Source organism: Plecotus auritus (genome assembly GCF_963455305.1).
Source record: "Plecotus auritus genome assembly, chromosome: 6".
Taxonomy (NCBI): Eukaryota; Metazoa; Chordata; class Mammalia; order Chiroptera; family Vespertilionidae; genus Plecotus; species Plecotus auritus.
Window position 1 is genome coordinate 118,435,520 of NC_137773.1, and position 21,027 is coordinate 118,456,546.

A 21,027-nucleotide genomic window follows, 5' to 3' on the forward strand; every position below is an offset into this window, starting at 1 on the left:
AACAACACAAAGGAGACACTTTGTTTTAATTTACAATAATTATTAATATCATAAAAAGTTTATTACCCTCATTAAGAAATCTAAGCCATGATTGATCCCTTTCCTATAAAATGTGGTGCTAGTCATTACTTTTCTGGTTCTCAGAAATCAGAGTGCCTTGTAGACTTGCACTGTCCATCCCCTTGAAGATATACTAGTCATGTGACTTGTTTAGCTACTAAAACCTGAGCAGAAGTGATTGCTTCAATTCCAGGCAGAGGCATTTGAAGACTGCTGAGCCACCCTCCAGCTCCACCCGCCTGTATTAGTCTGCTGTGGCCTGTATTAGCGTGCTGTGGCCTGTGTTAGCGTGCTGTGGCCTGTGTTAGCGTGCTGTGGCTGCCATAAGAAATTACTGCAACAGGTACTTAAAACAGACAGGTGTTCTCTCATGGTTCCAGAGGTTAAAAGTCTTCGATCAAGGGTGTGCTCTTCCTGAAGGCTCTCAGAAGAGAGGACCTTTCCTTTCCTCTTCCAACTCTGAGCTGCTGGCAATCCTGGGCATCCCGTGGCTTGTAGACACCTCTCTCCAGTCTCGGCCTCCATCTGCACAAGTGCGCTTCTGTGTCTCCTTTTATCTGTGTCCATCTCCCTCACTTTCTCTTATCACAATGCCAGTCATTAAGTTGAGGGCCCACCCTAATCTGGTATGACCTCATCTTAAATTGATTACATCAAGCATGTCCAACTCATGGCCAGTGGGTTTTAAATAAATGAGGCATGTGGCCCGCAGGCCTCGAGTTTGACATGCTTGGATTACATCTTTAAAGACCCTCCCACTAAATAAGGTCATATTCACAGATATGGTATTTGGGATTGGGACTTGAAAATAGCTTTTGGGCGGATGGAATGTGACCCATTGCACAACCCTCCACTGGCATCATGAAGCACATGTTGAGATGGATCCTTCACCAGCCTGGGGCCCAGACGGTCTCATTGCCATGACAACAAGACATGTGTGTCTCCCCGTGTACCTCATTTCAGTCCATTTGCTCATTGAGTAGAATGGTGGCTGAATCACCTGCACAAGGGAAAGAATCTATACCTCTAGCTTTTTGGTGACTGCATTTAACGAGTTCATATCAATTAAATGCATCTACTGTACATCACTTGCTTGTGACCTGCCTCTGTACTGTCCTCTAAAGGATATATTCCTGCTGATCATCAGTCACTTAGGGAGAGGCCTGGAACATGCCTAGCCTTGTGCTCTGTACCCACAGGGTGTGCGGGAAATCAGACACAGGATCCCAATGGGGTGTAATCTAATCTGGTGGAAAGGCAAAAATGACGCTATCAGTGTTGAATGAAATGTAGAGGACACCAAGCAACAAGACTTGGTAAGGGGTCACTCAAACGAGGTTCCTCGTCTGCCCTAGGCACTGTGCTGACCACATCACAGGCATTACGCTCTTCAAACCCAAGGAGGCTGTAACCCATGAGGTTGGTATTTTCTATTCATTTTATAGGCGAGAAAATAGAGGTTTAAAAGGTTACTAGTAAGTAACTTGTCCAATGGCCACTCAGGATTCCAAACCAACTCAGTCAGATTCACAAATGTGGGATCCCGTGGACTCCCTGCGCTGCCCATGGATTCAGCCAGACCTTGCTGGTCTGCTGCAAAACACAGTCTACACTCTCAACTAAACAGACTGGGGTGCTCCTCATGCAAGCATCCTGGGCAGAATGGCTCCTGTGGCCAGATAACAGGCTGCAGTGACACATAGAACAGGATAGGCAAGCTACTCTTCCATTTCTATTCCAATGTGGGTAGGCTGGCCTTCCTACCTCACTTATTTTATGAATTAATCCAAATTCAACCTTTCATTTTTCCATTAATAAAATGGAGCTAACTTTCAGACTGTTTTCTAACTTCGCCATACATGCAAAGATTTGTCATGCCAAGGCCTTCATTTCTCCTCTAGAGCATTAGACCAATAAACAGAAACAACACAATCAAAAGAAATATGACACCAAACCAACCCTATTTTTAAGTGTTTCTAACCTTGTTTCAAAACAGCCTATGAGGATTGTTTTCCAAACAGCCACGTAGGAAGCACAGCTGTGTAGATGTTTCCTGTTTTCTGTGCTTGGAGAAGCAGGCACTACCCAAGCTGGCATTCAATAGTAGCAAATATGAAAGAGAGCATTTTTTTAAAAAGTTGTAGGAATGTTAAAATCCATGTTGACTGGTTTTCCCATTTACCCAGCGGCATTCCCAGGCTAGCGTTGGCATGGAGACTGGAAAAGGAAACTTTCCACCGTTCTGTCACTTGCTACTGTTTCCACTTATTTTACTGAGCCCGATTTTAACAATTTTTTTAAAGTTTGATACTTTTGATGTTTGTATTCATTGTTTCATTCTGAAACATGAAAACGGGTGAAAAGGTTTTTAAAATCAGTCAAAGATTTCGTTTTCCAAATATTCAGCTGTTTAACATTCGGATAATTGCCTGCTTTTTTCCTTCTTTCCACATTTGGTCTAAATGCTTTGGCATGGGGGAGCCCCACGGTCTGGCAGTGACTGCCCGGCTCTCCTCATTGTTTTTATTAAAGATGCTGAAGGCGCATCTGCTTCTCAAAACTCTGTGGTCCTCGAGGGGCAGGGAAAGCCCGCGGTTCTGGAGCTTTAGGGAGAGTCCGCGTCCCAAAATCGCAGCGCTCTTTGGCGTGGTCACGCCTAGTCCTCCTGCCACCCTGCTCGCGGAGGGAGGACGGGCTGCGATTCTCGCCGAGGGTCCGAGGGGGAGGGCAAGTCCGCCACTCATGGCCCGGAGCCCAAGGCCCGAGAACGACTCGCCCGCGGGAACGCGACGTGCCCTCCCCCGAGCCCGAGGCGGTGTGCCGGGCTGGGAAGGCACTAGGCGCTGCGAGCGGCCTGGGGCCCGGACGCCGGCGCCCCATCTCCCCTCCGCGGCTTCCAGAACAGCTGTCGGAGCTGGTGAGGCCTCGAAGGACGGCCGGCTCCTGGGAACCCGGGAGGGGAGCGAGGTGGGACAGCCGCGGGCTCACAGGAGGACGTCTGCAGTGACAGAAACACGCCGGACTCCCGCCACGGGCTGCGGGCGGGTGACTTTGCTCTCCCTTTGTTCTCCCCACCCCCAACCCCACCCCCACTCCCACCCCCTTCCAGGTTCCCGCGTAGGTGCGGGCCGCTTCTTGGGTGATTGGACCCCAGAACAGTACCTGGGCGGCGCGCTGTGCGGACCTGCGGACCAGCGGGCACGTGCAGCTCCCCCCCGCCCCACCCACCCACACACCACCCTCCCACACACACACACACACACACACACACACACACACACACACGTGTCCACAGCGCGCGGCACGTAGTAGGCGCCCTCACATCTGGAGAGCAAATGCGCTGCAGCAGTCTCGCTGGGCACGTGTCGCTTGGAAACGAGGACAGCAGCGAGGGAGGCTCAGCCCACGGCAGCCACTCGGCCCGCGCGAACGGCCGCGGCGCAAGTCTGGCGCGGGGCGCGGGGTTCCCAGGGGCTGCCTGCGTGGCACCCGAGGCGGGGCGAGGGGTGCGGGCGCCCGCGGTGGGCTGGCGTGAGAGCGGGGGCGGGGTGTGCCCGCAGCGCCCGCGGCTGAGTCACGGCCGCGCTCGCCTTTATATACGCCCGGAGGCTCGCGGCGCCACCAGCCCGCCCCTCTGCGCCCCAGCGAGCGGCAGCCCCGCGCTCTAACCGCCCCAACGGCCCCAACGGCCGCCAGCCCCGAGGGCGCCATGAGGCACCCGCGCTGCGCCCCGATGCTGCTCCTGCTGCTGCTGCTGCTGTGGCCGCTGCTGCTCGCTCCCCGCGCCGGGGACGCCGCCGTCATCACCGGGGTAAGCAGCCCCGCACCTGTCGGCGGCGGGCGCCCGTGGGGCTGGGGAAGGGCGACGCGAGGGCGGCGAGGGGCGCGGGGAGGGTGTCCCCGCGCCGGTACCCCGGCCTGGGCCGCCCCGTGGCGCACTTAGAAGAGTGCCCGGCAGCACGGGACACGGGGCGCGGCCCGGAAGAAAAGTGACCCAAGTGCTGCTCTCAGCGCCTGCATCCCACTTTCCCCGCCTGTGTCCCTTCTCCCCTCACCTCTTCTGGGGTTCGGTCTTTCTGTTCCGCTGGAAGATGCTCTTCAGTCTCCTCAAGCACTATCCCAGGACGTGCCAGCCAGGACGTGCCCACCTGAACCTGAACTCTGAGCCCCTTCCTGAAATGCCAAGGGGCCTGGCGCATCCCCCTCTGGGCCCTAATCCTCTGCAGCGGGGACTTTGCTCCCCACGCGTCCCCCACAGAATCGCTTGGAAAGACCTTGGTCCAAGGCCACGTGTGCGCTTTGAAAAGCAATGTGGGTGCTTCTTTCTGGATCCCAGGGTTGTGTGTGTGTGTGTGTGTGTGTGTGTGTGTGTGTGTGTGTGTGTGTTGGGGGGGGGGGGCGTTTCCCCGGCGTCTTGAGAATCTCCCTATGAAAGTTTTCCATTTCCAGTTCCTGATGAAGCACCTCCATGCTCCTGCATAATTATGGAAAAGGGGGCCATGTAAATGCTTCAACTTAGAGAGGACACCTGCTTTGGGAAGCAGGAACTAACTCGCCTTTCTCCCCGCCCAGAGTGCTTCGTGTGGGTCTGAGGGTGAATTTCTAGCACAGAATCCATAGGTCCATTCCACTTCAGAGCAACAATGCCAACTCGCTGTCACTTCCTGGCTATTCACTGCTCACTCCTTTCCTCCAAGTCTGACATTATTTTACACCTCCATTAAACTTCTAATGTCTAAGTGCACGTTTTAGGATTTAGATCAAACTTCTGTATTTGAAATGAAAATGAAATAACATTTAAGTTTAAGGGAAATGTCATTGTCTTGAGAAAATAAAGCTCTGTTGTCTCCATGCTAATTCGTAGGCTCAGAGCACATTGTGAGCCCTGGGACACAGCAGTATTTGGTTCTGCCCAGGAGATACGCAAGTGTACGAGTTGGGATATTTATTAGAGTCATTTAGAGATTTTTTACAAAATCTATTTGAATAGCTTTGTCAGTAGCCAGCTGGTGTGGTTGAAAAATGTTTTTATAGGTCTTTCTAATACATGAGAATTGAAACATGATTTTCCCCCTCTTCTCCCACTGGCTCATTTAAAATTTCTGCTAATCCTCTGAGCCCAAAATTCTTTTGCAATATAAGTATCTTTTTGTTCCATTCACGGGACAACACAGTTTGAATAGATCTGCAATGGCTTAAGGCTGAAGGGCATTAGGAAACAGCTGTCTAATTAAAAATATATAAACCTATGCAATTCTTTGAAAATATTTCCAGGAACTGAAGCTTCTTGTTACAAAATGAACTCTTTATCACTTTGGATGTTTATCTATAGAGAGATTTAGACGAGCTTGTTCTATAGTGTGTGTGCTGTTTGTTGTTGTAATTTTAACTCTGTGTTACAAAAAGAGAATTCTTTTAACAGTCTGTAAAGCTGCACGGCAATAAAGAAATGCAGTTAAGTCTCCAGGACAGGAACCATCTGGAGTCAAATGAAAAACTAAGTAACTTATCTGGAGATATTGTCTATAGGATATTAAACATCCAAGTGATTGAATTTTAAAAGATTTTTGGCTGGATGTTGATTGTCTTATAAAAAGAGTGGGTGGGGCTTCAGAATTCGGGGTCTTGAGCGTCTGTTGAAATAAAATACAGCCTGAAACCTCCACCTTAAATACTTACTGTTTGGGGGAATATATGTAGTCATTTAAAAACCATTGATTTGTTAAAACCACATTGGAAAACATCATGTACTGAACATCTCATTGATGGATTAGGATGACCACATAGGCATGATACCTGGCATACAGATAAGAGCTGGAAGATGGAAATGTTTAAATATTTTCCTATAAATATCCAACTATCCCAAGGTGGAAATTGTAGTTTTAGTCCAGATACTTGTTTTAAATAGGTTGAGAAAAAATGTTAGCGGGGGAAATAAACCAATGAAAAGTAATGAATAAGCATGTGCCCATGTGTTTATATTTTAAGAAGTTATGGCTGTCCCCAAAACTAGAATTTTGAAGGAATGCTTTAGTTGTTTCCAATAAATGTACATTTAAACTTGTGCCTAAATTATAATTTTTTTATTTCTTACATATTTTATAGGACAGGATGTTTTTACCTTAATGTTGGAAAAGGAGATTACTACACACCATTCAAACAAAGCATCCTATTTTTGGTTGATTCTAGGAAAGAACAATAGACCTTCAGATCAATTTTCAAGCATATAAATTTAGACTTCATTGTTTATTTCTATTTATCACAGTATGAAATTCCTTCATAGTTGATTCTTTAATTGTGTGTATTTACAGTGTTTGTATTGGGAGCAGGTGCCTTGAGTCATCACTGTTGACAATTGCATTTCATCTGATGGCTCCGATAGAAGCTCCATTGGTGTTGTAATGTGCACATGTGTATATCCTAAGGCCTAAGGCAACAATTTTCTTTTTGCAGGTTACTCACTGGAGATAAAAGAGTAACATAAGGGAAAGCCTTGGTCTGCCCATTCTCACCCTATGAGATTTCTTTCTTTAAAGAGGAAATGGTGAAAATCAAGTCAGTGGTGTGAGAAACATCAAGTCTCATGAACCAAAATGCAAATATTTAAAAAGGAAAATGAGGCCTTCTAAAATTTACATCAGTGCCTTGATGGGTCTGTAGCAGTTCATGCCAGACTTAGAGACCATTTAAATCCCTTTGGAAAAAGTGGGCCCAATGTATTCAGTTAATAATCATACAATCTTGTGATTTGACTTATGTAGTACTTAGTGGCTGTGTATGGTATAAGATTAATATAGACTCATATTTTTAAAGTTCAAAACAAATTCAATAAAGCACTGTAAAAAGATAACTGGTTTTTAAAAATATTGTGTTTAAGATTTTCATAATGTGTGAGCCATTTTTAGACCATTTTTTTTAAAAAACTAGGAAAATCTCTTCTGATTATATTTTATGGCAAACATGGACAAGTAAATGAAGACTGCAGTTTTTTATATATGTGGTTATTATCGCAGAGCAGTTAGATATTTAAAGCGCTTTCTTGTGGCTATTTTTAGATCGCCTCTGCCTGAGTCTGTCCGCTGTCTGTATTTATGTTTGCTTCTTTCATCTCAGGCTTGCATCGACGACTTCCAGTGTGATGGAGACACGTGCTGTGCTGTTAGTCTCTGGATCAGGGGCCTCAGGCTTTGCACACCTATGGGCCGAGCAGGGGACAGCTGCCACCCGAGGTCTCGGAAAGTGAGTATATTTGTGTTCACGGTGGTTCTCTCCTGTTGCAGTGCCCTCACCTTGAGCAAGGCTGTGTGACCTGCAGCCCAGGGTATGGAAGTTGGAGAAGATGACAGTGGAAAGCACCTGCTCTGCCCTCTGCCCTTCCGTTGGAAAGAATTGTGTCCTCTAACTTATTCTGGTGATCAGTTTCCTGTCATAGTTCTCATGACATTAGAGACACTTCATAAAAATAATTTCAAACACATGAATTTGTCTAAAATCATTTAGGAATCCTATCTAATAAAGAGGGAATATGCTAATTGACCCTCACTCCATCACAAAGATGGTGGTGCCCACAGCCAATAAGGAGGGAATATGCTAATTGACTGCCATGCCCTCAAAGATGGCGGCACCCACAGCCAAAAGATGGCAGCATCCAGTCCCCTCATCCCCGCTGGGGTGGCAGGGGTGCAGCAAGGCCGGGCCCGCCACCAGGCAGGCCTGGCAGCTCCACATGCCTGCCTCCAGAGTCCCCCAGTCTGCTCAGCCCCCCAGCTGCCCAGGGCCACCTGAGGCTCAGGTAACCAGGGCTGGCTGAGGCTTGTGCTATCAGCAGTGGCAGCAGCAGAGGTGTGATGGGACATCGCCTTCCCCTGATTGCCAGGTCATCTCCCACCCCTGACGGCTCCCGGACTGTGAGAGGGAGCAGGCCGGGCTGAGGGACCCTTCCCCCCTCCAGTGCATGAATTTTCATGCACCAGGCCTTTAGTATATCTATAATAATAAAAGTGTAATAAGCAAATAAACCGAACAGCCAAACAGCGCAACAACTGTCCAGATGACCTTGCGGATGACCTTGCGGATGACCTTGCAGATGAAGCTGAGGCTGCGAAGGCCTATTCTTGCATTGGACCTCATATATATATATATATATATCAGACCTACTGCTAAGGCAGAAGTAAATAAGTTGTGTCTTGTGGTAGAGGGTGTGCTGTGCTGTTAGTGTCTGTGTTCAGAACATAAGAATTTGTACACCTATGAGCAAAGTGGAGGCAGCTGCCATCTGCTGTTTTATTTTTTCAGAAAATCATTGATAATACAACTAGTCTTGTATCTTAATTTAAGATATAAAATTAATTGACTATTTATAGGATAGATTGTTCACAGTCCTAGGGGTTAATGATAGTTAATTTCCCACTGTATCTTATCTAACAGGTTAATATCAGAGTGGCCCAAGCCACCCCTTTGAAGCGTTACCGGCAATAATTGGTATGAGCTGGGAGGGCAGGGTTGAGTGGGGCTCTGGTTTGTGCTGCAGACTCCTGCTTGTGGGCCCCAGCTGGTTACAGGCCTCTAGAAGGGGCAGGTGGGGAGGAGGTGGGAGGGAGCAGAGAAGTGTGGGGAGTCTAAACAGTCCTTGCCCTTCAGATTCAAAACTTGTGAAATGCAAAATCTCCAGGGACACAGTGCCTTGCTCTCTAGTCCCATGTCCGCATTTACCAGCAGTACAGTGAAGGTCACAGGGACGTGCTGGGCAAGGTGGCTTGTTGCAGGCAGAGCTGGTCTCTGCAGTTCCCCTCTACACGTTACCGAAGCAAACTGGATTCCACTCCGCTTTACCGCGTGTGCAGAGAGGTTAAAGCTGCGGCTGAATCAGGCATCTTCCGGTATTGCACAGGCGCAGGTGAGGCTCCTGTTTCCCCTTCTCGGAATAAACGTAATGAAATCATTGGCTGAGGTTGAGCTCTGTGACTTGTCTGCAGTAGGGACTTTGGTTGTTTGGACATATCTGAAGCTGAGTGTAGCTCTCCTGTGGTTTCCTTGAGAAACACTTCCTGTTACGTTTAGATCATTCTCCCCCAGGGTTTTATCGCTCGCGACTATACTGTCATTTTTAAACATGACATGCACCTTTAGTCTTGACTATTTAGAACTGGGAAGGTCTTAAGCCACCGTCATCTGTCTTGGTTCCAAACCTCGGGAAGGTGCCATTGGCCCAGCTGCCTGGGCACCAGCCTCCCCTGGGCACTGGCCTCCCTGGGCACTGGTCTTCCTGGGCACTGGTCTCCCCTGGGCACTGGTTTCCCTGGGCACCAGTCTCCCTGGGCACCGGTCTCCCCTGGGCACGGGTCTCCCCTGGGCACCGGTCTCTCCTGGGCACCACTCTCCCTGGGCACCGGTCTCCCCTGGGTGCCAGTCTCCATGGTCACGTTCCTTTCTAAATGTTGGCCATGCTACGTGTGCGCCGTGCTGCTGAGAGCTACCCTCGCTTAGCCGGTCCTTTAGGATGTGCTGCTCCTCAGCTTAGCCTCCCGCCAGGTGCAGGGACAGGCTGCGGGCAGGTCTGGTGGTCACAGCAGGACCTGCGCTGCTGGACCTGATGGTGCTGCATGTCTGGCGCTCCACGCTGTGACGGATTCGCGGTGCTCACAGTGCTGGGAAGGAGGGATGCTTTTGTCACGGGCTCCACACACCGATGTTCAGACTGCAGGCTTCAGCAACTGCTGTCACAGGTGCCAGGTCAGAAGGCAGACCAGGCTTCACTTCTTGTCTGTGGTCTTAACCTCTATCCACTTCTTCCTCCACAAAAGCTGTTGTGTTTATGGCACAGCATCGAGTCCAATGGACTGGGACTGACTTGTGTGGGTGAGGATTAACAGTCCAAAGTGGGAATTTGTCTCATCTTATAGTTCCAATGAGTTTTCCCAATGGGAGATGTTTTTATTTATTTTCTGTTTTTCCCATCACCAATTACTCCTCTATACCCTCTTCCACTCCCGTCCTCCCCTCCACAATCACCACAGTGCTGTCCGCACCATGAGTTCTTTCTCTTTCCTTGCTCAGTCCCTCCACTCTGCCCAACACTCCACCTTGGGAGCTGTCAGCCTGCTCTCTCTGAGTCTGTCTCCATTTTGCTTATAGTTCAGTTTATTCGTTAGATTCTACATATGAGTGAAATTATATGGGACTTGTCTTTTTCTGACGACCTTATTTCACTTAGTATAATGTTCTCCTGGTCCATCCATGCTGTCGCAAAGGATAAAATTTTTTCCTTTTTATGGCCAAGTAGTATTCCATTGTGTAAATGTGCTACAGCTTTTTTATCTACTCATTTACTGATGGGCACTTGGGCTGCCTCCAAATTTTGGCTATTGTAAATAATGCTGCAAGGAACATAGAGGTGCATATATTCTTTGTAGTTACTATTTCTGGTTTCTTCAGATAAAACCCCAGAAGTGAAATTGGTGGTTCATAGGCAGTTCTAGTTTTAATGTTTTGAGGTAACTCTGTACTGCTTTCCACAGTGGCTGCACCAGTCTGCTCTCCCACCAGCAGTGCATGAGGGCTCCCTCTTCTCCACATCCTCACCAACACTTGTCTGTTGATTAATTGATAGTAGCCACTCTGACAGGTGTGAGATGATACCTCAATTGTCATTTTAATTTACATTTCTCTCATGACTAGTGACGTTGAGCATCTTTTCATATGTGTATTGGCCATCAGTACATTCTCTTTGGAGAGTGTCTATTCAGGTCCTTTGTCCATTTTCTAATTGGACTGTTTGTGGGGGTTTTTTGGGTTAGGGTTAGGGTGGGTTTTATAAGTTCTTGATAAGTTTTAGATGATAACCCCTTATTAGATGTATCATTGGTGAATATGTTCTCCCATTACATAGGATGTCTTTTCATTTCCTTGATGGTTTCCTTTGCTGTGCACAAACTTTTGAGTTTGATTTAGTCGCATTTGTTTGCTTTTTCTTTTTTTTCCTTTGCCCAAAGAGATATATCAGAAAAAAATATTGCTATAAGAAATGTCCAAGATTTTACTGCCTATGTTTTCTTCTAGATTTTTATGACTTCAAGTCTAACATTTAAGTTTGTAAGCCAATTTTTGTTTATTCTTATGTGTAGAGTGAGGAGGTGGTTTAGTTTCATTTTTCTTTTGCACGTATCAGTACAACTTTCCCAACACCATTTATTGAATAGACTATCTATAGCCCATTGTATGTTTTTGCCCCCTCTGTCAAATATTAAATGACTATAAAGGTGTGGGTTTATTTCTGGGCTCTCTATTCTGTTCCATTGATCTGTGTGTCTGTTTTTATGCCAGTCCTAGCCACAGCAACCAGAGAAGAAGAAGAAATACTATGCCTCGTAGTAATGAGTAAATAGTTTGATATCAGGTAGCGTTGTTCTTCCAATTTTGTTCTTCTTTCTCAAGATTGCTGTTGCTATTTGGGGTCTTTTGTGTTTTCATATAAATTTTTGGAATATTTGTTCCAGTTCTGTGAATACACCATTTGGTATCTTGATAGGAATTGCCTTCAATCTGTATATTGCTTTGGGTAGTATGGACATATTAATGTTACTTCTTCCATGAACACAGTATATGCTTCCACTTGCTTGTATCTTCTTTAGTTTTTTTCAAATACAGGTCGTCTACATCCTTGGTTAAATTCTTTTAAAGCAATTGTGAATGGAATTGTTTTTTTAGTTTCCCTTTCTTATAGTTCATTATTGGTGTTTAAAAATGCAACTTATATCTGGATATTTATTTTATTTTGCTACTTTACTGAATTCATTTATCAGTTCTAGTAGATTTTTGGTGTAATCTTTAGGATTCTCTCTATATAATATAATGCCATCTGCAAATAAGTTCAGGTTTACTACTTCCTTTCCAATTTGGATGCCTTTTATTTCTTCTTCTTCCCTGGTTGCTGTGGCTAGGACTTCCAATACTATGTTGAAGAAGAGTGGTGAATGTGGACATCTTTGTCTTGTTCCTGTTCTTAAGGGGAATGCTTGTAGGTTTTGCCCATTGAGTATGATGTTGGCTCTGGGTTTGTCATATATGGCCTTCATTACATTAAGGTATATTCCCTCTATTCTCACTTTGCTGAGAGTTTTGATCAATAATGAGTGCTGGGTTTTATCAAATGCTTTTTTATGCATCTATTTATATGATCATGTGTTTTTTATCCTTAATTTTGTTTATATTGATTTGCAGATATTATACCAACTTTGCACTCCCAGAATAAATTCCACTTGACCCTGGTGTATGATGTTTTTAATGTATTGCTGAACTAGGTTTGGCAATATTTTGTTGAGGGTTTTAGCATTTATGCTCATCAGGGATATTGACCTATACTTTTCTTTCTTTGTCATTATCTGGTTTTCAATATTTTGGAATAGTTTGAGGATAGGTGTTAATTCTTCTTTGAATGTTTGGTAAAATTCACCTGTAAAGGCATCCAGTCCAGGGATTTTTGTTGGGAGTATTATTATTGTTATTATTATTACTACTACTAGAGGCCCGGTGCATGAAATTCATGCACTTGGGGTGCAGGGAGGGTTCCTCAGCCTGACCTGCACCCTCTTGCAGTTCGGGAGCCCTTGGGAGCCCTCACAGAAGTGGGCCTAAGCCACAGTGGGACATCCTTAGTGCTGCCACAGAGGCGGGAGAGGCTCCCGCCACCGCTGCTGTGCTTGCCAGCCGTGAGCCCAGCTTCTGGCTGAGTGGCGCTCCCCCTGTGGGAGTGTACTGACCACCAGGGGGCAGCTCCTGCATTGAGATCTGCCCCCTGGTGGTCAGTGCACATCATATCAACCGGTCATTCTGCCATTCAGTTGATTTGCATATTAGCCTTTTATTATATAGGATTACTACTACTTTAACTAACCTGTTTAATCAGATTCTCTGATTCTTCCTGATTTAGTTTTGGAAGATTGCATGTTTGTAGGAATTTATCCATTTCTTTCAGATTGTCCAATTTGTTGGCATATAGTTAGTTATTTATAACATTTCTTACAATCCTTTATAATTTTTTGGTGTCAGTTGTTACTTCTCTTCTGTTTCTGATTTTGTTTATTTTGGTCCTCTCTATTTTTTCTTGATGAGTCTGGTTAAAAGTTTGTCAATCTTGTTTATCTTTTCATAGAACCAGCTCTTGGTTTCATTTATACTTTGTATTGTTTGTTAGACTCTATTTCATTTATTTCTGCTCTGATCTTTATTATTTTCTTCCTTCTTCTCACCCTGGTCTCTTTGTGTTGTTCTTTTTCAAGTTCCTTTAAGTGTAAAGTTATATTGTTTATTTTAACTTTTTCTTGTTTCTTGAGATAGCCTGTAATGGTATAAATTTTCCTTTAGGGCTGCTTTCCCTGTATCTTACAGACTTGGAGTTGTTTTGTTCTCATTTTCATTTGTTTCAAGGTATTTTTTGATTTCTTATGTGGCTCTAGTCTGCTCTGCCCTCCCTCTGCTGAAACCCAGGGTAAGTGGCTGCGAACAAAATTTTGTGTGTGGCCCTGTATTGCAAGCTGTCTCTCCCTGGAGGACAGAAACCCCAGATGTTTTCACAGCCAGATCCTTTGTGGGTGCCCGGGGGGGGTCAGGCCTAAGCTGGCAGGCGGACATCCCCTGAGGGGTCCCAGACTGCGAGAGGGTGCAGGCTGGACTGAGGGACCCTCACCCCCCGCGAGTGCACAATTTTTGTGCACTGGGCCTCTAGTATGCATATAAGTCCTTTGGGTGATCTCTTCCCACCGACCTGCACCTTCCCTCTGAGATTCCACAGTCTATTCTATGCTTCTATGTCTCTGGATCTATTTTGTTCATTAGATTCCAAATATGAGTGAGACCATGTGATACTTGTCTTTCTCTGACTGGCTCATTTCACTTAGCATGATACTCTCCAGGCCCCTCCATGTTGTCCCAAAGGGTAAGAGATCCTTCTTTTTTACTGCTGCATAGTATTTCCATGGTATAAATGTACCACAGTTTTTTAATCCACTCATCTGCTGACGGGCACCTAGGCTGTTTCCAAATCTTAGCTATGGTAAATTGTGCTGCTGTGAACATAGGGGTGCATATATCCTTTCTGATTGGTGTTTCTAGATTCTTAGGATATATTCCTAGAAGTGGGATTACTGGGTCAAATGGCAGTTCCATTTTTAATTTTTTGAGGAAACACCATACTGTTTCCCATAGTGGCTACACCAATCTGCAATCCCACCAGCAGTGCATGAGGGTTCCCTTTTCTCCACATCCTTGCCAGCACTTGTCATTTGTGGATTTGTTGATGGTGGCCCCCTGCTTTTTTAAAGAAAAAGAATGGATTAACTGGTCATGGTCACAGGAATTGGTGTTCTAAAAACATAAGGCTATGAATAGGTGAAGACTAAACTTATTTAAATTTTAAACTTTCCATCCCGGTTTGACTTAATCATTAGCCACAAATGTCTATTAATTTTGATGAAGTGAACTTATATTTAATGAATGAACTTGATAACGATGCATAGGAATTGGTAGCCCTGATCTCAGTTTACTGTGGTATTTCATATGATTCAGTTCACTTGTGGAGTGTGCAGATCTGAACTTCCTCCATATTCAGATCTGACTAGGCTGTACTGCTATAATTATAGGGATATTTGTTTGTTTGTTTTTTAACCCTCACCTAAGAAGTAAGGATATTTTTTCCCATTAATTTTTAGAGAGAGTGTAAAGGAGGAAGGGGAGAGAGAAAAAAAAAAAATCGATGTGACCTCGGTCGGGGTGCATCAAACCAGCAATCCAAGTACCAGAACTTGACCTGGAATTGAACCCAAGACCCTCTGGTGGGCAGGCCAATGCTCTAACCATGGAGCACACTGGCCAGGGCTATACTTATTGGTTTTTAACTTTATATTTGACTAGAGACCCGGTGCACGACATGCGTGCACTTGTTGCGGGGTGGAGGGGGGCGCCTTCAGCCCGGCCTGCACCCTCTCGCAGTCCGGGACCTCTCAGGGGATGTCCAACTAACAGCTTAGGCCTGCTCTCTGTGGGGAGCAGGCCTAAGTCGGCAGTTGGACATTCCCCAAGGGGTCCTGCTCTGCCCCGGAGGCGGGAGAGGCTCCCGCCACCACTGCTGCACTCACCAGCCATGAGCCTGGCTTCTGGCTGAGCGGTGCTCCCCCTGTGGGAGTTCACTGACCACCAGGGGGCAGCTCCTGTATTGAGCATCTGCCCCCTGCTGTTCAGTGCACAACATAGCGACCAGTTGTTCCACCGTTTGGTCAATTTGCATATTAGCGTTTTAACAATAAATTTTTAAACTATTATGAATAAGTTACTGAATCATGTCTACAGGGAATACTTTTCTGTTTTTAAAAGATGCCTATTTTAAAGTTTACTAATACCTATACTTTCCAGAGTTTACAAAGACCAGCCAATTCCATCCCATTCTGCTTACCTGATGGTTGGGAAGTTTATAATTACATATTTAATACTTTTACTTTTTATTACTTACTATTTTATGAATTTTTTTAATTTAACTATTTTCTCCAAAAAATTAATCTGAATATTTATTTTGTTCCACTTTTTATGTCAACATTTTAAGCATCAGTTTTAGTTTTTTTAGCAGCATTTTTAAATGACAAATTATTCTTTTTTCAAGATAAACAATTTAAATTAGAACATGGGTCTTTTGTTTACATAAAAAGAAAATGGAGGATTTTAAATGATTAACTTTCTGTTACAGACTGAACCTGTGACAGAACATTGTAAACACCTGTAATTTCAGGATGGGGTATAAAATTTTTGAAAATACCAACTAAAATATAACTCCTATCACTACAGAATGCAGTGAAAACGGGTGGAAGAAAGCATAATGGGTTAATTGCCTCATCTTTCATAACACGATGTCAAGAACCCCTGTCTAGTTTTGCTCTCTTGGGGGCAGGATCGTAGCTGTGATTACAGGGTCATTGGCCATTGGCAGAGAGATGCTGAAGAAATAAATATAGTTTAGTCTAAGCAGAGTTTCTCAACCTGGCCACCACCAACCTCTAGGTCAGGAAATTGTGTTGTATGGGTTGTCCTGTGCATTGTGGGAAGTTTAACAGCATCTCTAGCCTTGATCTGCTATCTAGTTGTGACAACAAAAATGTCTCCAGACTATGACACATGTCCCCTTGGCAGGTTTGGGGGCATTTGGAGGAGGTTGTGTTTTGGAATCGCCCTGGTTGAGCGCCGCTGGCCTCATGCTACATTAATCTAGCCTACAGGACACAGAATGGAGATCAGCATCCTCTTCTCATTGGGAGCTTCAACAGCTACCCAAGCACACAGCTTCTTTTGGCCTCTCAACTCTATGGGGTGCTACCAAATTTGAAGGCCAAGGTATGGGACTCCCCTTGATCCACAGAAGCTACCACCCTTGTTTTTTGCAAATCTGTTGTGACTCCCTAGCCCCAGAGGCCTGAGGCCTGCATGCCAACAGCTCCCCTAACCAAAGTTCACACAGCCAGTGAGGCCAACCTGCTGCTCCCCATGTTCAGCCAGTCTTCTCGAGGGCACAGTGCAGCCGAAGGCCAAGGTCAGTGGGGCAGCCCAGCATCCCAGCCCAGGTCAACCCTCTCCTCACAAGAGGAAGCCACGTTGATGATTGCATTATTTAGGATTATATGAATGTATATGTATTTCAAAAAAACTTGAAGAAACAATTTAAAATTTAACCAAATTAAGATACATAGTGATCTTCATAATTAATAAAACCAGAAACTGTGGGAGTTTTGAACTCTCAGTTTTATTTTATGCATTATTCTACCATTTCATTTTTTTTAAAAAAACTATGTACCAAAAAAGTTGTTGCAAAATGGTTTTATTACAAACTAGTGGCCTGGTACACGGATTCGTGCACATTGAAAGGAAATTAATTAGAAGGAAGATTTGGGTGGTAATTACATTACTGACAAAAATTACATGTCAAATAGTATATATAATATAGTATTATAAAATTAAAATACAAAATATTTTAATATTGCTATTCACCCTTTCTCTATAATAGAAGTGTCAGAGATGAAAGAAAATTAGTAAAATGTATATGAAAATAATATATAAATTTATTAATAAATAAACAATATTCTGTCCATAACGTCGCTTTCTTTTGGCTTCAGAAGTATGTTGTGCCAATAGTTGGTCTTCAGATACATTCTGGTATTGCGTGTGATTGGCGCCAGCAAGAGCTTTATATGTATCGCACATGCGTGAGTCAACGTTTATTTTTAACCTTTATTTTTAAATTGCTAGTGCATGTCATATGTGCCAGTTGGTCGGACAGTCGGATGTACATACAGTCGGTCAATTAGCCTTTTAGATAGATAGGTAGGTAGGTAGATAGATATAGATAGATAGATAAAAAGACACATGACTAGGCTTTTCTTCCCATCTCCCATATAGTTTCTTCTTTAACATAATGGCTGTTTGGAGAGAAACGCTGTTTCCTCTTCTAAAACCTGGTGCCAACGGGTGAGGCTCACGCCTTCACTACACGCTGGTGCTCTGCTCCATGTCTCCCAGGGCGTGCGCTTGGAGTGCTGGGCTAGTGGGAACGTTGGATTGATGTAGAGTTGATTCTAAAGTCTGGACTGAACAGTTAGCTGCTGGGCTCTCTTGTTCCTCTGATATGCGTTGTCTGTCAGCACTTGCTCGGCACTGGTGACTGTCAGACACCTACTAGTTTGCCACTCCGTGTATGTAGATCTGGAAGTGAATGGGCCAGTGAAGAAATCAGCAAGGCTCTCTGAGTGTGTCATATCAGAAACTGTGGCCTTTGTCATCAGAGCTGTCATATGAAAGGGGCGGGTTAAGATGCTGTACGAGGCTTGGCCTGTTTTCCCTTCCTGTCTGCTTTTGGTGCTGACAGCCCATGTGACAAGCCAGAGTGACCACAGCGTAACGCGCAGGATGGTGAGCACGGCGAGGGCCGTGTTAGTGACTGAGAGTATTGCACTGGCTTATCTCTCATAATTAAAGTATGAGCTCCATGATGGACAGGGGCCTTCCTTTTTTTGTTTATTGCTGTATCCGCAGCACCTAATACAGAGCCTGACATGCTGGTGACGCTCAGTAAATGTCCGCTGGATGGATGAGTGAACGAGACATGCTTGGTATTTATTTTTATAGTTTCAATTCACTTCCTTCAGCTCCTTTTCCTTGAAGGTTGCTGCCTGTGCTCGTTTTTCTAAACCTCAGCACTATTCACATTTTGGGCCAGGCATTTCTTTGCTATAAGGGCTGTCCTGTGCATTGGAGGGTGTTTAGCAACATCCTTGGCCCCAACCCACTAAATGTCAGTGGTACTGCGCTCTTGGTTGTGAAAAACAAAAATGTTTCTGGATGTTGCCCGATGGTCTCTGGGGGAGTGGCAAGGAGCATCAGCCCCCAAATGAGGAACACTGGTCCGCGCAGCCGTTTTAGGCTGGACAAAAAGGAAGCTCTCACAGTCCCAGAAGGGACTGGAAGTTCATAGAGTATAACTTCTCCTACTGTCTATAGTCACCCAGCTTGTCCAGCAGCACCCACCTTCTCTGTCAACAGGTGAGCCCACCATCCATGCACCTTTTGACACACACAGTGACAGGAGCATTCTGAGCGTAAGTCTGCACCGTGCTGGCGCCATGCGCCCGTGGAGACAGTGTCCTTAGAGCCTTGAAAGCGATGCCCTTTCAAAAAGACAAAGGAATGGGATGGCTCTGCCTGCCCACCACACACAGACCCGCCCTCCTCCTGCCTCCCTTTGTATATATTGTTCTCAACCATCTCCCTGGCCCTTCCAGAACCATTTTGGAAATGAAAGGCAGGAAAGAAGAAAGAGGAAGAGAAGAAAAAGGAAAAAGGAGGTAAGAAGAGCATGGTGTGGTCCCACTCAAAGTTAACACCCAGAATAAGTAGCCTTGATCCTTGGGCAACCAGAATCGGGTCTGTTCCATCAGTTCAATCCAAATGAAGGTTAGGATGGTTCTGCAGACCGTCCTTCTTTTTCATAAAAAGTATTTAGAAGGCACTGGAAGATGCATCTCAGATTTCTCACAAGGACAGATCATGGGGACCGGTGGCCTCTTTTGGTGGAGTAGAGTAAGGAATACACCGGAATGGCACTGAGGAAAACATGTGGGTTGGAAACAGGAATGTGTGAGCTGTGGGACAGCCCTGAGGTGGGAGTCTGCTAGCTGGGCTCTGACTTTACCTGAGTCTGAGGAACTTGCCCTCCCAGTTCACTGACTGTCACCACCTCTAAGCTGATGAACATCCCCCGCGTGTCCTGCAGAAGGTGTCCTGCAGAACGGGCAGATTCTCATGAGGCACCCTGGTTGGGGAGGAGGGTGACTGGCTCTCTGCCTGCAGAAAGCACACGCATTTGGAGTGCTCGCCACTTGCCCCTGCACGGAAAACCACCGGCCCAGTTGCTGGTTGACATTCCTCAACCAGCCCCGTTGGTGGCATGGGCAGGGTTCAACTGCTTTCAGAATGAGCCGGCCTTTGGCTACGGGCTCTGCCTCAGCGGGGTTTGCTTAGTTCCATGTCAGCAGACCAAGCTTGCTCCTTCCCGAATGTCCCTCTTATTTCCCCCCTTCCTCCCACCCCCGGGGTTTGATTCCTCTGACATCTGTATGCAAAGGTGTGAAGCTAGGCATTGCTTCTTGTCTGTGAACTTGTTTGCTCATTAAATAGATGTGGTCATGCCCACAGTGCCTGCTCTTCTTAAGGCGCCTCAGGAGCAGGAGAAGGAATCAAAATGAGAACGAGGGAAAGGCACTAGAGCTTGGTGGTTCAAAGCTTAGTCTCTGGTCCAACTACCAGCCAAGCTTCAAGTTCTGGATATGACCTTGGCAAGTCACTAGGCTCGCCGCCTCAGTCTCTCACCTGGAAATGGGTATAACTAAAGCAGTTGCCATGCTCAGAGTGGCAGGAGGATGGAAAGGGTAACACATAGAGGTGCTGACCACCTTGCCAGGCAGCTGGGCGAGTGGTGGACACTCAGATGATAGTTATTATTCAAAGAGGTTTCCCAAGAAGAGTTCTGTGGGGTTTTTGTTTGTGTTTGGTTTTTTTTGTTTGTTTCCTGCTCTGATGCGGTTTTCTTTTTTATTTTAGGTTCCATTTTTTGGGCGGAGGCTGCTTCACACGTGTCCGTGCATGCCTGGCTTAGCCTGCTCACGAGCTTCAGTCAACCGATTTGTTTGTTCCCGAAAGTAATCACTTTAGAGTAGAAACTTGAAGTGTGAACAGCCACATGATGCCTGTTAACATCTATTCCTTGCTCTTGTGCCAGACATATAGTGTGCCAGACAGAACGCTAGTGCTTCCTCCGCCTTCTGAGTGACGTTGCTAGCTTTGATTTTTAAATGACCTCTTTTTATTGAAAAACATTTAGTTTGGGGTAGAAATGTAATGTTCAAGGCATTGTGGAACTGGTTCTAATTTCCCGGTTTGGATTAAGATTTGGTTTGGCTTTTTTTAATGCCAATAACTCACCCATTTTCACAAAAATGAGGACAATAAGAATTTGATATTTTGTTATACACACTTCTTTTTTCTTAAACCCTTCTCCTCCCATCCCTGTCCCACACACATCCTCACTCACCCTTTGATCTCTCACTCCTCAAGAATTTTAAGGACCTCACTTTGTTCTTTGCCATTTGCCTCCCTTTGCTTGTGGCATTTTAAAATATATATGTGGTGGGGGAGGGGTGTCCATATCCATAGTTTGCTGGTGGAGTCACTGAGGAAAATCAAGATTTTTGATGATGCTTAAGCAGTGAAGAGTGTAGAGCTAAACTAGACACTCCAAGCATCTCTGACATGGAGTGAGGGTGGGGAGCTGCTAGACGCCCATGGGCCTGTCTGCGCAGGCCTCAGGCCTGTTGGGTGCCCCTGTGAGGACAAAGGAATGGAGGGTCAATTAATTTAGTCCAGGTTTACAGATGGGTT

The 21,027-nt window shown here is 45.5% G+C and overlaps 1 protein-coding gene across 1 annotated transcript; it reads left to right on the top strand.

The window, feature by feature from the left end:
* Positions 1 to 3,769: 3,769 nt before the first annotated feature.
* PROK2 (prokineticin 2) lies at positions 3,770 to 20,292 on the top strand (the record flags this gene model as incomplete). Its single annotated transcript, XM_080677091.1, has 2 exons — positions 3,770 to 3,871; positions 20,191 to 20,292. 2 exons carry the CDS (start codon positions 3,770 to 3,772, stop codon positions 20,290 to 20,292), a joined length of 204 nt encoding a protein of 67 aa, XP_080533217.1.
* Between the last annotated feature and the right edge of the window lie 735 nt (positions 20,293 to 21,027).